This window comes from Hydra vulgaris, chromosome 12, assembly GCF_038396675.1.
Source record: "Hydra vulgaris chromosome 12, alternate assembly HydraT2T_AEP".
Lineage (NCBI taxonomy): Eukaryota > Metazoa > Cnidaria > Hydrozoa > Anthoathecata > Hydridae > Hydra > Hydra vulgaris.
The window spans coordinates 6,453,414-6,471,102 of record NC_088931.1 but is presented as its reverse complement, the minus strand read 5'-3'; the positions used below and the strand labels follow the sequence as shown (position 1 = coordinate 6,471,102).

The window sequence follows — 17,689 nt, the reverse complement described above, 5'->3', positions numbered from 1 at the left end:
GCGCCTCTGACAACTCAAGCGTTTTACTATCTTGATGCTTAATAATAACGGGAAAGCTTTAATATTACACGTTAGAATAGAATAACAATAGTTTGTAGTGAAATATGCATTATCTATTAATATTTTTAATAAAAAATAAATTGAGGCAAAGGGAAAATCAGCCGCTAAAGTTGGTTTTTTATTTAGACTGGTGAGAAAGTTTTTGTTATTAAGGTGTTAATGAAGGACAGAATAAAAAAATAATACCTCAAACATCGCGATACTTTTTAAAACATTTATTAAAATTATTTAGGACTGTTTTATATAATAACGCTTTTACCGATTTTTTTGAAAACAAAGCCACGAACTCCATTCTTTTTTCTCTCTGAATACGCTGTTAGATATCGGTACATGCCAATTGTCGCCATTTTGCTGCAGTGTTACATTGTAGTTGGCTAGTGGCTAAAAAAATTATATTAATCCTTTAGATTAAACATATAATTAATAGAAGCTTTAAATATATTACGTCAAAAATATAATTTAACAAATAATAAAAAAATTAAATGATTCAAAACTTTAATAATAAAATTCTATCACATATTTTAATTTTATCTCACAATAATCTTATTTTATCTCACAATAGTATAAATGCCTTTATAATATAATATAAACTCATGTCCTGCTGCCTTGTAGAATACGCCTTTTTATGCAAAGGCTAGGAGATGCCAAATCCGACTTAAAACACCCCCTGCCTTAGGGCTCTTGGTTGAGTAAAGGCTAGAGATAGTGTCTCGATAAAAATACTCATCTTGGGCAGATGTTAAATGCATCCGGCTACTGTCTTGTAGAAGGCCTCCTAGGCAAAGACTTGAGGGGTAAACAGATTCTATCTGTTGAAAAGCCTCGCACCCCTTCTTCATCTATTAGGCTGGCGCAGATGTATTCCTAATTCATTGTTTCCAGTTTAGGATGTTGAATGCTGGATCTTCTTGACTCAATGCATGGGTTTTGCTTGTGTCTCTGTTTTTATGACTAGGCAACTCATTCTATTATATCCTAATGAGGGTACAGCTCTAAAACTCAGTTTTATGGTTCTGAGGCCGGCTGGTAGTCAGGTTTCCCGAACTCTGTGGTGGCTCTCAGAGAGGCTGATTCCATCAACAGCTAAAAAATATCAAAGTATTAACAGTGCCATGTTGCGCATGGATGGTGTCCCTGTTTGTACTTTTGGTGTGCATTGTGGAGGCCACATTTGGAGCCCTTTGATACGGCTTAGGGTTTATCAGTAGTAATGAGGCAATTGCTTGGGCTATTAAACGGTGTTCTGAGTACTATCTATGCTTTGAGTCAAGTTCTTCAATCTAATTTAAAAATGAATAAAGTACCAAAAACTATAAAACACAAAAAACCATCATCATCACCAAGTTCTCTAAACCTATCATTTACTAATATTCGTGGTCTTCGAAGTAACTTTTCTTCTGTTGAGTCTTATCTCTTGCAAAGTTCACCAGACCTACTTGCTCTTTGTGAGACTAATTTGAGTTCGGCTGTCTCATTTTGTGATCTTAGTGTTGATGGTTATCTTCCTCTAATTCGTAAAGACTCCAATAGTCACATGCTTGGCCTGGGCATTTATATTCGTAAGAATTCACCTATTTGTCATGAAACTAGGTTTGAATCCACAGACTATTCTTTCATGTGCTTTCGTTTAGCACCACTTCATTCTATTGCCTTTCTCTTTGTTCTAAATCGCTCTCCTTCATCTCAAGACTGCACTCTTTTTGACGTTATTTCTGACCATATTGACCAAGCCCTCTCTCTTTATCCACCAGCTAATATAGTTGTTGTTAGTGACTTTAATGCCCACCACTCTGAATGGCTTGGCTCTAGTGTCAGTGACACTGCAGGCATTAAAGCCCACAACTTTTGCCTTTCTCAATCCCTAACTCAAATAGTCAACTTTCCAACTCGCTTTCCAGACAACCCGAATCATTTACCTTTTCTACTCGACTTATTTCTGTCTTGTTTCTGATCCTAGTCAGTGCTCAGTTTCCTCCACATTCACCCTTGGGTGCTTCTGATCACTGTTTGATCTCTCTAAAACTAATATCTCATTCTTCTTCATCACCTGAATCCTCCTATTATCGAACCTCTTACAACTACAGTAAAGCTGACTGGGACACTTTCCGTGATTTTCTTCGTGATGGCCCTTGGGTAGAAATCTTTCATCTTCCTGTCGACAAATGTGCTTCTTACATAACTTCGTGGATTCAGGCTGGCATGGAATCTTTTATTCCCTCTCAACAATTCCAGGTCAAGCCTCACTCTCCTCCATGGTTTTCCTCACACTGTGCTTTGTCTAACGCCAAAACCCGCTATTCTCAGGTCATGAAATCTTGTATCTCATCTCAAAAATTAGGCTCTCGTGACTTCTGGAGAATCTTTAATAATATCAATAACAAGGGCAAATCAATAATTCCACCTCTCTTTTATGGTTCAGACTTTGTCACCTCACCTAAAGACAAAGCTGAATTGTTTGCTAAAAACTTTTCATCAATATCATCTCTTGATTCCACTAATTGCGTTCTACCTGATATTGCCAACAAACAGGTTGATTCATTGCTTGACATTCATATCACTTCAGCATCTGTATCTAAAGCGATTTCCTGTCTAGACTCTTCTACAGCTTGTGGCCCGGACAACATACCTGTTATTGTCTTGCAGAAGTGTTCTCCGGAGCTGTCATCTATACTCTTAAAGCTTTTCAACAAGTGCTTATCAGAGTCTTGTTTTCCAGCCTGCTGGAAAGCAGCATCTGTTATCCCTATCTTCAAAAATTCTGGAGAGCGATCTGATTTGTCTAAATACAGTACCATAAGTCTTCTTCCCATTATAAGCAAGGTTTTTGAATCTTTAATTAACAAACACTTAATTTCTCATCTTGAATCTAATAACTTACTTTCTGACCATCAATATGGATTTCGATCTTCTTGTTCTACAGCTGATTTGCTAACAGTAATAACTGATACGTTCTATCGTGCATTAGATAAAGGTGGAGAGGTTAAGGCCATCGCTCTTGACATTTCAAAAGCTTTTGATAAGTTTGGCATGCTGGTCTTCTCCATAAACTCTCTTCTTATGGTGTATCCAGCAACATCTTTAAGATTATTGAATCTTTCCTTTCCAATCTTAGCATAAAAGTTGTCCCTGATGGACAACACTCTTTTTCTTATTCTGCAACTTCAGGGGTTCCTCAAGGTTCTATCCTTGGCCCTATACTCTTTTTAATTTACATTAACGATCTTCCAGATATTCTCACATCTAAGGTGGCATTGTTTGCTGATGACACTACCATTTATTCTTGTCGTAATAAGAAACCAACACCTTCTGATTGCTTGGAGAGGGCATTTGAGCTTGAAAAAGATCTCACTTCTGCTACAGCATGGGGCTCACAGTGGCTGGTGAACTTTAATTCAGATACTCAATTTTTTCAGTCAATCGTTATTGCAATAATTTAGATCTTCCTATATTTATGAACAGTGATGTACTCGATGAGTCACCTACTCTTCATCTTCTTGGATTAATTCTTACTTCCAATCTTTCTTGGAAACCATATATCAAATCAGTAGCAAAATTAGCATCTGCTAAGGTTGCATCTCTTTATCGAGCTTGTCACTTTCTTACTTCGGATTCTATTCTCTATCTCTATAAATCTCAAATCCGGCCTTGTATGGAATACTGTTGCGATATCTGGGGCAGATCTTCTAATGATGCCTTTTCTCTTTTAGATAAGGTGCAAAAACGCATTGTAAACATAGTTGTACCTGCTCTTGCAGCCAACCTCCAACCATTAGCACATCGTCATAATGTTGCTTCTCTTTCTCTTTTCTACAAATACTATAATGGGCACTGCTCTACGGAGTTAGCGCCTTATGTGCCAGCTAGTAAAATTCATTCTCGTGTTACTTGTCATTCAATTAAGTGTCATCCTTTTTTTGTGACTGTTCCTAAGTGCTCCAAAAATGCTTATTTGTCTAGTTTTTTTCCTTGAACATCAGTTCTTTGGAATTCGCTTCCTTCATCTCGCTTTCCTGATTCATATAATTTGCAATCCTTTAGGTCGTCTGTCAATCGTTATCTTGCTCTACAATCTTCATCTTTTCTCTTTCAGTAACTTCCAACTTTAATTAGTGGCTGCTTGCAGCCATGTTGGAAGCAAAGATGTTTAAAAAAAAAACAAAAAAAACTTATAATACAATATATTTGTGTATAAAGTAATGCATTATATAAGAACTAAATGTATTATGTAAGTATAAACTACATGTATTATATAAGTATGATTCTAAATCCAGCAACAAGTCAAATAAAAAGCGTAAATTAGTCTAGCATAAAATGCCTGATTTTGCTAGCTTTTTCGAGCAGTGCCCATGATAGTATTTATAAAAAAGAGAAAGACAAGGAACACTATGACGATGTGACAATGGTTGAAAGTTGGCTGCAAGCGCAGGTCTAACTATGTTTACAATGCACTTTTGTACCTTGCCTAAAAGAGAAAGGGCATCATTCGAAGATCTGCTTTAGATATAGCAGCAGTATTCCATACAAGGACAAATTTTAGGTTTATAGAGATAAAAAACAGAATCCATTGTAAGTAATTGGCAAGCACGATTAAGTGATGCAACCTTAGCAGATGCTAATTTTGCAATCGATTTGATATATGGTTTCCAAGAAAGATTGGAAGAGTTAATCTAAGAAGACAAAGAGTAGATGACTCATTGAGTATATTACTGTTCATAAATATAGGAAGATCTAGATTGTTGCAATAATGATTAGCCCAAAAAAATTTTTGAAATTTTTTTTGAGCTAATCATTATTGCAACAACAAAAAATAAGAGTTTTATCTGAGTTAAAGTTCACCAGCCACTGTGAGACCCATGGTGTAGCGGAAGTGATATCCTTTTCAAGCTATAATGACTCCTCCAAGCAATCAGAGAGTGTTGACTTCTTATCAACACAAGAATAAATGGTACTATCATCAACGTACAATGCCACCTTAGATCTGAGAATTTCTGGAAGATTGTTAATGTTAATAATAAAGAGTATAGGGTCAAGGATAGAACCTTGAGGAACCCCTGAAGTTACAGGATATGAAGAAGAGTGTTGTCCATCGACAACTCTTATACTATGATTATACTTACAACATAGTATTATTACTACATCTTTCCATGTAGTATTTCTTTATGTAGAAACTACTACACATTTTCTATAAATACACTTGTAGCTTCATAAGTTATCCCTCTTTTTTGACTAAAAGATGTCTTTAAATGATGTTCTTGAATAAAGTCTGTAAGACTTTATTCAAGAACATTATTTACTATCTGCAAAGTAGTAAAATTAACAAAACCAGGAGCAAAAGAACTAGGCCTGCAGGAAGACCAAGATTTATGGAGAAACTACCTCAAAAGGTGCTCTTTTTTATATGTAATTAGGGCTTTCAACCCATTAAGTTTGCAAGTAAACCAATTCACTAAGAAGTCATACTTGTACAATGGCTTTTAATTCAGCAAACCTTTTGCAGATACTGTATTTTGCAGCTATTTATATTGAAGTAGGGGTTTAAAATAGTTTTTTTTTTAAGTTTTGAATAAAAACTTTGTTAGTAAAAAGTAAAATTACACAGGGGATCTTAATAAGCTGTGAAAATTTGATAAAAATTAACAAAAGTCACTTCTTGTTAATTACACATGGGTACAATTTAATGTTTATAAAGTATCTGCCCTTTAATGTTTATAAAATATCTGCTAACAAACTGTTTAAACTAAAAAAGGTTTTTTGTTACCTAGAAAATTTTTTTTCTACCTCATTAGTAGCTAAAACTGGTAACAAAAAAAGAAATTATTATCAAATTATTGAAATTATATAAAAAGCTCTATAAAAAGCCAACACTCTCTGATAGCTTGGAGGGGGCATTTGAGCTTGAAAAAGATCTCACTCCTGCTACAGCATGGGGCTCTCAGAGGCTGGTGAACTTTAGCTTTTGAGCTAACTGTTATCACAACAATCTAGATCTTCTTATATTTATGAACAGTAATGTACTCGATGAGTCTTCTACACTTTGTCTTCTAGGATTAACTCTTACATCTGGTCTTTCTTGGAAACCATATATCAAATTGATTGCAAAATTATCATCTGCTAAGGTTGCATGTCTATATCTTGCTTGCCACTCTTTTACTCCGGATTCTATTCTTTATCACTATAAACCTCAAATCTGTCCTTGTATGGAATACTGTTGCCATATCTGGAGCGGATCTTTGAATGATGCCCTTTTCCTTTTAGACAAGGTGCAAAAACAAATTGTTAACATAGTTGGACATGCAATTGCAGCCAACCTTCAAAAACTGGAGTCCTTTTGGGACTCCCTGGTTTTAATTAATTTTTTTCAACATTTGAAAATTATTTTTTTTAAACCATACAATCATTAATTTTACATTTATTAAACATACATTTTTATATATTTTGAAAAAAAAAGTGTTTGCATGTATTTAATAGCTTACATATAATGGATCATAAGAGGTGTTGTATGCTTTTAGACACGAAGGTAGTATAAAAAATTAAATAGTACACAAGAAAATACTCTAAATGTGAAAAAGCTGATCCAGTTGGTAAAGTACACAAGAATATACTCTAAATGTGAAAAAGCTGATCCAGTTGGTAAAGAATTCAAAGAGAAAAGTGCTGGATCAGTGATCTGTGTTGCTGTGTAGGAAAATTACATAATGGTATTAAATCGAAGTTTATAACACAATGGTAATACAATGTTTAGCAAAGAAAAAATTGAACACAACTATGTAATTATCCAATAATAAAATTAGTTATGGTTACCATAGTCACAATTTCAAACTATAAGGATTACAAGTGTAACACAAAGAAAATGCAATGTAAATGTTAATAATAATTGTTCATGTATTGTTTTTTTTTATTATGATAAAATTTAAGAACAAATATTATATAATATATGTAATATATGGGATCTTAAAATATAACAACTTTTTTAACTTTTATAAAGAAGTTGTCAATAAAACTGCAAGTTAATAAATATGCAAGAGAACGATTGAAAAAAAAAGTTATTTTTTTAGTTTTACATTTATTAAACATAAATTAATATATATTACATCATTATACATACAAATAATTTTAAATGTATTCAACAAATTGATAATTGATTTTCTACTATTTTTATACATAATATATATATACAATATATAATATTATTATATATTACACATCAGGTAAAAATTGTTATACATAAATTTATAATACATAAAAGATATTTTAATACCTGAAATACTGGTGAGTCATCAATAAGGAAACGCAATGGTCTCATTTGGTTTGCAAGCTGCCACCTTTTAAAAGCTGTTCTAGTGTCTGCATCCATCAGTTGTAAGTGGTTACGAAACAAATCATTAGAAACAATTTTCAACTCAAAGTTGTGATAAGCAATTGTGTAAAGCAAACAATAGTCATCAACAAGACTAAAATTAAAATAAAAGTTAAAAAATAATATAGTACTTAATAAAAATAGAAACAAAAAAAAAAGCCTTTACCTTGATTCACTAAAGTAAAGTGTACAATTTTCATTGAGATATTTCATAGTTTTTCGAAACCTAATTGCACTTGCTTTCTCTATTGTTTTTGTAGAATTTAGATATTTTTGATTCATTGAGTCAGCACAAACCAATAAAATTCGCTTTTTTTTATCGAGAAAATATTGCACTACAGCTTGAACCTTCCAAAATGAATTTAAAAAAAATTGCTGAAAGAGATTCATAGGATCCTCTCCTCCCCCTACCCCCTACAATTTTGAAAAACTATATTTTTTTATGTTAGATATGTAACTTTATAACAAACCTTATTTATTTCAAAACCTTGTTGCCCTTGGTAACCCATGTTTAAAGAATCAATTATTATCTCAAAAGGTAAATTTTTTTCAAGAAATGATTTTAAATTTTCAAGCGTATTAGAACGAATACCAAAACTATTTTGAAAAAAGTTTCCATTACTATTTTCATCATTTTTTGTTAAAGGAAGAACAATCTGTAAATCATCATATTTGACTATTTTATTTCTTTTCATATCTTCAGTTAATGGAGGCGTTTGAACTTGCTTTATGTTATGAGATTGTTCAATTTGAGACAAGCATTCTTCAACAACAGCCATCAGATTCTGTTTTAATTTCAATAACCTCTCTGGTTTAAGATGAACCGGTTCTAGCTGTTTTTGACAACATTGACATTTACGACTAAAAATTTAAAAAAACTCATATATTACTTATATATTGTCATTGTATCATTTTTTAATGAAAACAGCAAAAGGTCAGATAAAAAAAAAACAAAAAAACTTTTTGATGGTATATATATATATATATATATATATATATATATATATATATATATATATATATATATATATATATATATATATATATATATATATATATATATATATAAACAACTTTTTGATGATATATACACATATATTTATATAAGGGTAGCGGCTTTCTTGGCCCAAGGACACTGCAGTCAAGAAGGCTATTCTAATAGCAATTACAACCCTCTTTCAACTCAATAACTCAGAAACACGAAATTTGACAAACAAGGTTGCTGTATGAGGAAACAAGTTTAGCATGGTACAACCAGAAAGGTGGTTGGGATCAAACTCAGAACTTCTCGCTTATGTAACGAGCACACTACCATTACACCACTACTGCATAGTACTAAATATAAATATTTAGTTTGACTTAAATATTTTTATTTTAGCCTAAGACTTAAAAAACCAGCAAAAAAATAAAAATACTTGTAAAATAATTATCATAATAATGAATGAAATTTTACAATGGTAACTCTAATAGTGAGTAACTCTAAAATGCTGGATAGTTGATTGCTAAAAAAAGCTAAAAAGGCATTTATTACTTGTAAAATAATTATCATAATAATGAATGATATTTTACAATGGTAACTCTAATAGTGAGTAACTCTAAAATGCTGGATAGTTTATTGCTAAAAAAAGCTAAATAAGCATTTATTACTTGTATTATAAAAATAATTTTAAAATGCTCTCTAATCATATTAAACACTTCATTTACAGACCCTAAAGATTTACAGACTCACCCTAAAGATTTACAGAACCACCCTAAAGATTTACAGACTCACCCTAAAGATAATAAATATTCTTTTAAAAATCAATAACTTTGTTTATAAAAATAACTTAAAAATTAATTTTTAACTAATTTTTATAATAGTTCTTTGATAACAACTAGTAATGCATATAATTGAAAGCAATGAATCTTCTTAAACTCTAATTTAATCAAAAATTTTTCTGCTAAATTAAACTTCAAAAATGGTTATTACAAGAATAACCATTACAACAATATTAAATATATTATCCATTTTTTTATGTACTGAGCAGTAAGAAAATAAGTTTAACTAGAACCACGCCAAAGGTTGCTTTAAGTTTTCTAAATTTGATAAGTTGTAAATCACCTCAGGATAACATAGCCATCCCCACTATCCAAAAGATCCCCTGCCATGTCAACTAGCCCCTTGCTTACGCAAAAAATACATTTAGAAGTATTACATTCAATTTCATTCTGTCAAGGACACCAGATTTTTTTGCAGAATGTCTAAACAATGCACTACCATGATATGTTAATGTGGATTTTGAAATATCCGAATGTTAAGGAATTTACATGTGGAGAGTAAGTAAATTTACTAATTTTCATTAGACACATACACTGTGTCTAATGAAAATTAGTAAAAAAAATTAGTTTCAAGCAATACACCTATTTATGGCAACTATCTTTTTTTTTTTAATTAACAGATGATTTCATTAAAGACTGGCTTATGCCAACAAATTGAAGATGCTTAACTTTATAGAAAAATGAGAAGAAAGATCATATAGGGAAAAACAGGGTTGCATGGTTTTAACCAAATGGTTTAAACCATTGGTTTAAACCATGGTTTAAACCAATTAAAAAAATGTTGGTTTAAACCGAATTAATGTTTTTTTAAAAAGATTTGAACTTAAAACAGAAAACTAAAACAGGGTAAACTATAAGTAGTTCTAACATAATTTATTGATACCACAAAAATTGTCTCAAAAAACTGCGCGCAAATGTGATATAGTTTGGTTAAAATATACACGAGTGACTAAAGAAAGGGGTGTAGAGCAGTTTGCAATGCGTGTAGAAAAGAAATGGAAGATCAAACTCAAAGGATGCATGAACATATAAAAAAGTGCAAGCAATCACAACCCCATGAAATTATGGAGCCAATGGAAGATCAGCAACTTCTTGAAGGTAGTTAAATTACTGCATTGCCATTTAAAATTTTAAATTTTCCCTAAATTGTAAACATATATATTTAAATTATCACATATAGACATATTACCTTAGAATAATTCAATAAACTGCAATTTCATTTTAAAGGTAACTCACCATCAACATCACAACAACAAATGAAAAGGTCTCAGTCCAATTCAACATCAGTTGATAAATATTTGAAAATTGATAATTTTTTCACATGAACAAGCCTCAAAGAGAAAGATTTATTTGATCTGCAACTTGGTAGATTTATATACAGTACAAACTCTAGCTTCAGAACAGTTGAACACAAATAATTTTATATATAAAAAATAAAAAATTTATCAATATTCTTTATCCAGAATACACTCTACCTAAAAGAACTCAAATTGGAGGAGAAATATTAGATAGGGTTTACGCAGAAGAAATTGAAAAATGTAATGCATTGAATGGGAAAATTGTAGCCATGTCTTTAGATGGCTGGAGTAATGTACATAATGAACCTATAGTTTGTATCTCTGTAATTACAGATAAAATTAACATTTTAGTAGAAACAATCAACACTTCTGATCATTCACATACTGGTGAATATCTTACACAAATAGCAAGAGAAGCAATAGATTCTGTAAGATGTAAATTTGGATGCACAGTAAAAACTTTTGTGACTGATAATGCAGCTAATATGAAATCAATGAGACAAGTACTGTTATCTGAAAGAGATATTATCATAACTTATGGGTGTGCTGCTCATATGCTGAATCTTTTAGCAAATGATCTTAACATTGAAAATGCGAGCAAATGTTACATAAATAATAGAATATATAAGAAATAATCATAAAGCAGGAGCAATTTATAAATTAAATGGAGGAACAAAATTGCCACTTCCTACTGATACTCGCTGGAATTCTGTATGTGATTCACTTGAAAAATATGTCAACAACTGGAGCATCATTTTCACAATGTTTGAAAAAAATAAAGACTTAGATCCCATGATTGGTAAAAAAACAAGTGATATACAGATAAAGGGAAACACAGAAGATTTATTAAAAATATTAAAACCAATTGCAGTAGCTCTAGATAAGTTGCAAAGACGTCAAACAAAAATAAGTGACACTGTTGAAATTTTTAAAGATTTGATAAACAGTTTATCATTTTTAACAAACGAAAAAAAAAAATTGAATCTAGATATCTTCAGACTGTCAGTGATGCTCATTTCCTGGCAAACACTATAGATCCTAGATATTTTGGATGTAATCTTTCTGAAAATGAAAATAAAGCTGCCATGAATTTCGCAGATAAAGAGTTCAAGAATTTGTTACCAATAATATTCAAATTAAAAGCCAAATCTGCTCCATTTGATAAAAGCTATTTGTATAGTGAATCTGTTTTTAAAAATGTATCACCAATAGAATGGTGGAAATCTCTAAAAATTGTGGATTGTAACATAATGGATATTGAAGGTTTATTAAATGCACCAGCTTCTAGCGCTGGAATCGAAAGAATTTTTTCAACTTTTGGCCTTTTTCATTCTAAGTTAAGAAACCAATTGGGGGTAGAAAAAGCAGCAAAGCTTGTATTTATATATTGAACATTAAACAATGATGTATTGAATACTTTTGATGAAATTTTACAGTAATATTGATAAAGAATATAGTTTACTCAAATATAATGCGTTATACTTTTTTTTAATTTAAAAGGATAACTAAATACGGCATTATTTAATAAAAACCTTATTTTATCCAAAAAAAACATGGTTTTTTTGGTTTTTTTAAAAAAACCTATGGTTTTTGGTTTTTTTTAAAAAAAACGGTTTTTTTGCAACCCTGGGGAGAAATGAAGTTAATGTTAAATTGTCATTAATAATAAACCGTAAAACTATGCAGAACCACTTAAAAACTCTTTCAACATAATTATTATGACTGTTATCATAATAATTGATGCCAACCTTATTTTTCCTAATTCTGAGGAGCCCTCAGAATTAGGAAAAATGAGGTTGGCAACAAATTGCTGACCTCAACCTGTTTGAGGTTGGCATCAAGTTGGCAAAAAAAAAATTGACACGAAGGGGTTATCATAAAACATAGAAATGAAGTCAACAATTTTTTGCCAACCTCAAACACTTTTAGGTCGGCATTGCTGAATGCTGACCCTAATTCTGAGGGTTGTATATATATACATTCACATGTAGTAAACTAAATCTTACTTTTTTCTATTTATTGTTGTAGGCTTGACAAACCATTTGTTCTTTTTGTCACTGAAAAAATATTATATCAATTAAAAAAAAACAATGAATAAAATCATTAAATTAAAGCCAAATTTGTTGTCAATTTGATTTTTCATATTAACAGTATTAAATACTGGTAACATCTCACTAAATTCTACACTCTTTTATAATCCTTTAAATAACATCATACTATTTTAATAATATATACTCATCTTTGAAGTAATATTTATTTGTAAACAAATAAAATGCAAATAAAAAAATTGTAAAGAAATATATATAAAATAGGTTTATCATAGCTACCATTAGCAATTATAAAATAATAAGATATTGAACAAAAATTTTTTTTTATTTGTGAAAAAAATCTTTTTTAAACAAATCTTGGATGACATACTAAAACATAAAGCTGTATATAAAAGCATTTTCAAACATAATAACAAAAAATATAATATATAAAAAATTAAAACAACAAAAAGAACATCCAAGCCAGTATTTAAAATATCCCCCACAAACTTTTTTGCAAACAGCACATCTTTTTTGCATCAATTTTACAAGATTGTTGCAGATTTTGTTTGGAACTCTTCTTCAAATAGTATTTAACTCTTACTTGAAACTATTTATGAACTGTATTTACACCTCAACTAATTTTTTGTCTGTCCAAGCCCAAATAGATTGGATTGGATTCAAATCTGTTGATCAAGCTGCCAGGGCAATAAATCCACTTTATTTTCTTTCAACCATGCTTTTATTGTATGAGCTGTGTGGGCACTGGGCACAAGCTTGTAAAGCACTGGCAAATCTTGTTAAAACCCCCACCATTGGTTTTGATCAATCAGTATGTCCACTGAGGAAACCATGCAGTTTTCTAGCGTCTCTCTATATATATGTTCAACCTGTATAAATGTTACACACTCCTACCTTGTTAAAACTAAAGCAGCCCCAAATACTAACACTCCCGCCACCACTTTGCAACTTCGGTATAACAAAGCAATTACTATACTTTTCTGATTCTAAAATTTAACAAGAGCTTGCTTTTCTATTCATTACTTAATACAATAATTAACAATAATAACATTTTTTTTAACAAAAATTTTGCTTTTTTTATTTAATTAATTTAAAGTTAATTTCATTACTGATAATTTCTTGCTTCCGCTTCTCTACCAATTCTCTTCTTCTTGTCTGACCATCAGCATGAATTTTTTAACATAAATGATGTGTTTTTTTTCCTTTTTTTTTTGTGCATAAATAATGTTTTCCATGCAAATACAGTTACAAACATTTTGCAAAGTAAAATGTTTGTAACTGTATTTGCATACTTTTTATTAATCCTTTGATAAAACTGAAATAATAAAATAAGTAACAAAATAATAAAACAAAATGTGAACTTGTTATTGAGATATTAGTTGTAAAAAAATAGCTTTCCAAAAGTGCATAAAGAATTAAAAAAAAAAGTTTTTAACAAATATGGTTACTTTTTATTGACATTTGAAAAAATTAACTAAATATTTAAATGCTTGTTGAAGTAGAATCCACCATCCTAAGTAGAAAGTCTTCTAATTTAGATACTATTTTTAGGAATTTGCATTTAGTTTATTGGTAAAAAAAGTAGTAAACCAAAATATTTAATTATAAAAATAGAAAATCTTATAAAATTTATTTATTTCTTATTTATAACTATTTTTTATTAATGGAAATATTCCTATTATTGAAACAACTGTTGAAGAAGGCCTCCTAGGCATTTATTCTGCTTACCCTTAGGGGTAAGCAGAATAATTCTTTGAACAGTCTTGAACACCTTCTTTATCTTAGGATGGCATAGATATAAACCAGTTCCTGCCTAGGATGACAAATGCTGGATTTTCTTGACTCTACTCATAGATTTTTACTTTTATTTTTTGATATTGGCTATGGAACTCTTCCTGTTATGTTACCTTCATTAGGAGAAAAGTTCCTATGGAACTTTTCTCCTAATGAATGTACAGCTCTAAAACTCAGTTTAATAGTTCTGAGACCAGATGGTATTAAGTTTTCTAAACTCTGTGGTTGGGATGCCATCTATTTAGGAATGAGTCAAGTCCTCTTTAATTTAAACCATGCCCTATGTAAGCAATAATATTGAACATAAAACATAACCATCATCATCACCTAACTGCTTCAATATATCTTTTACAAACATTCTCTACTTTGTCTTTCTCTATCTCTACTTTGTCATTCTCTATCTCTACTTTGATCTCTTATTTGTCCCTGTATGCAGTGCTGCTGTCACATTTGAGCTGGTTCTTTTAATGATACTCTTTCTCTTCTAGACAAGGTCCAAAAATGCATTGTAAATGCATTGGACCTGGTCTATTTGCCAAGCTTGAGCTACTCTCCCATCCTTGTAAGGTTGCATTTTTTTCTCTTTATTAATGCAATCATGGTTGCTGATCAAAGGAGCTATCATCTCTAGTTTCATCAACAACAACTCATTCCCACTTGACTCGTCATTGAGCAAATTTTTATTTTTTTACTGTACCTGTTTAGCTTTTTTCCTCGCACTTTAAATTTTTTGAGCTTTCTCTCATCTTTATGCTTTCCTGACTCTTTAATTCTATTTTTTGTGCTTGAGTAACTCACAAATTAATAGTGGTTGCTTGCAGCCTTGTTGGGAGCAAATTCAATTTAAAAAAATCTAGATTTTGCAAAAATACATTTGTAAAAAAAACATAACAGTATTGAAAAGCTGTATTCCTTGAACATCAATTTAAAAAAATGTTACACTTAAATTTATATGCATTACATCAAAATTTTTGTTAACAACTGTTTTCATTATATTTTAACAACCATTAGCATCCAGTTGGCATTTATTTACAAATATAGTTGCAAATGTTTAAATATATAATAATTTATTGTAAAATAAATAATAAACTTGAATAAACATTTCACTCACAGATAATTCTGGAAGTAAAATCTAAATCAACAAAGACTTGGCTAAATGAAAAAATGATTAATAAAATATCAAAATAACAAAAATAAATTGAATACAAACCTTTCAAACCATTTCTTAATTGCTAAAACAGTTTCAGAATTTACTTTTTCAATTCCATAGCAATTCATATACTCAAAAATTTGATTCACAATTCTTTCTGTACTTTCAGAATAATTTTCACGTAAATCACAGCAAATACTAATAATTTCCGAAAACAGTTTATCATTATAACTTTTTTTCATTGTTTCAAGCATTTCGTTCAAATAAATAGAAGCAGAGTCAAAATGCAAAAACTTCAAGAAACAAACAATAAGAGGTACATAGCAACGAGTCCCTAAAATATTGTTTTCATTATTTTTCATAACATTAAATAAATAAGTAACTTTATCTAAATTTTTACAATCAGTATAATACCGCATTAGAATTATATAAGAAGTTTCTGCTAAAGCATCGGATGCATTCATTTCGTTGAAAACCTTAAGTAAATTTTCTTGATCACCTCGAATGTACAATTGATAGAGAATCATACTCAAATACTCTTTTTGTTCACTTAAATTATCAGTATACACTTTATTTCCTGTTAAAGTTAGTTCTTTAATTTCTGCTAGTTTTTGTTCTTTCATCAATAGCAACTCTTCAATATTTTGTTTGTAGGGTACTCGAATTCTATCTTTTCTTAGTAAAGATATGAGAGTGAAAAACCTTGGATAGATGTAAAATTTCTTGGATCGAAAACTTCTTAATAGCATTAAAGTTGATGAAAAAAGATGCTGGCAAACCATCTTAACTTTTAATTTTTAGGGTATGCTACAAAAAAATTTTAAAATGTTATAAAAACAAAAAAAAGTTATGTTTTGTTTTAAGTATAGAATTTTTTTACATGTGGAGATGTTAAAGTTACTTTGACGTATCTATGAAATTTTAATAACATATCTATGAAATTTTAAGTTGAAAAAAACTCAAAATTTAAATACAGTTAAGCATGTTTGTAAAAACTGTGTAAGTGTTTACAAACATGCGATATGTAAAGCATCTATATTTCTGAAAGATATTGCTTTTTGTTGTTGATGGTGGCCAAATTTTAAGTTTTTCTCAAGTTAAATTTTTTTAACTTTGCAATATCTTATCAAATTGTATAAAACTTAGTATCAAAGGAATACTTAGATATATTTTTAAAATCTTTTAAAAAACAATAACTTTGTATTGAGCCTTAATATATAAGTTGGTGTATAAGCTCTAATGTACTTTTCTTTAAGTATAAGCTCTTTTTTATTTTTATTATAATGTATTTTTCTTTAAGTATAAGCTCTAATGTATTTTTCTTTAAGTATAAGCTCTAATGTATTTTTCTTTCTGATATCCCTTTTATTTAAGAGCATATAAGGTAGCGCTAGAGGGGCATCTAAAACACCTTATACCATATAAGAGTACCTAAAACACCTTATATCATATATAATTTACATTTTTTAACATATAACATATGCTAAAAAATGTAAATTTGTTGAAGAAAATGATAGTTCTTTATTAAAACTTTGTGTTTCAATCAGCATATTTTCATATATTCTATCTAGATAATGATCATCAAATATGATTGGGATACCTTAATTGGAATGGTTGGTTTGCCATCGGGTGATAATTTGCGCACTATATCCAGGTAAAAAAAATTCATTAAACTTTAATAAATTTTTTATTATTTTATAAAACCTTTTCATTTTATATTATTACAAACTTATGTAAACAAAAAAGCATAAATTATACTTAACAATTGAGGAACCTAGAGGAAAGGGGGCATATGTCAATGTTATTTTTAAACAGGAAGACACCAGATGCCATCTAGTATCATTATGAGGAACTTGTATCACAATGGCATGTGATACAAGTTCCTCATAATATTGCCCATTCTTTGGAACAGAGCATTATATATTTGCTTTTTTCATGTCTATCTAAATTCAGATTTCTTTAATTTCTTTATCCCAACAAAACAGCAGCACGTGCCTTAATTTCACTAGGATACAATAATTATTTAAAGATCAACCAACTCACCAACAAAATACACGCGTTTTCCAAATGAGTTTTCTCTGTTGTATATATTAAGGATCCCAAGTAATCTCTTACCGGGAAGGGTAAGTCAATGATATATTTATATATATATAATACAGTGTCA

At 30.1% G+C, this 17,689-nt stretch overlaps 1 protein-coding gene across 3 annotated transcripts; it reads right to left on the bottom strand.

The window, feature by feature from the left end:
• Positions 1-247: 247 nt before the first annotated feature.
• LOC100199633 (mitochondrial ribonuclease P catalytic subunit) lies at positions 248-17,662 on the bottom strand. 3 transcript variants are annotated; one of them, XM_065811368.1, is made up of 7 exons: positions 17,569-17,662; positions 15,586-15,859; positions 12,540-12,590; positions 7,888-8,278; positions 7,584-7,765; positions 7,319-7,511; positions 248-441 (listed from the first exon to the last, which is right to left on the bottom strand). In XM_065811368.1, the coding sequence occupies exons 2-7, from the start codon at positions 15,777-15,779 to the stop codon at positions 316-318; spliced, it is 1,137 nt and encodes a 378-aa protein (XP_065667440.1). In that variant the 5' UTR covers positions 15,780-15,859; positions 17,569-17,662; the 3' UTR covers positions 248-315. The 3 variants fall into 3 exon arrangements, with proteins under 3 accessions (XP_065667440.1, XP_065667439.1, XP_065667438.1); XM_065811367.1 differs by lacking the exon at positions 17,569-17,662 and adding an exon at positions 15,940-16,334; XM_065811366.1 differs by lacking the exon at positions 17,569-17,662 and having other exon boundaries at positions 15,586-16,330.
• Between the last annotated feature and the right edge of the window lie 27 nt (positions 17,663-17,689).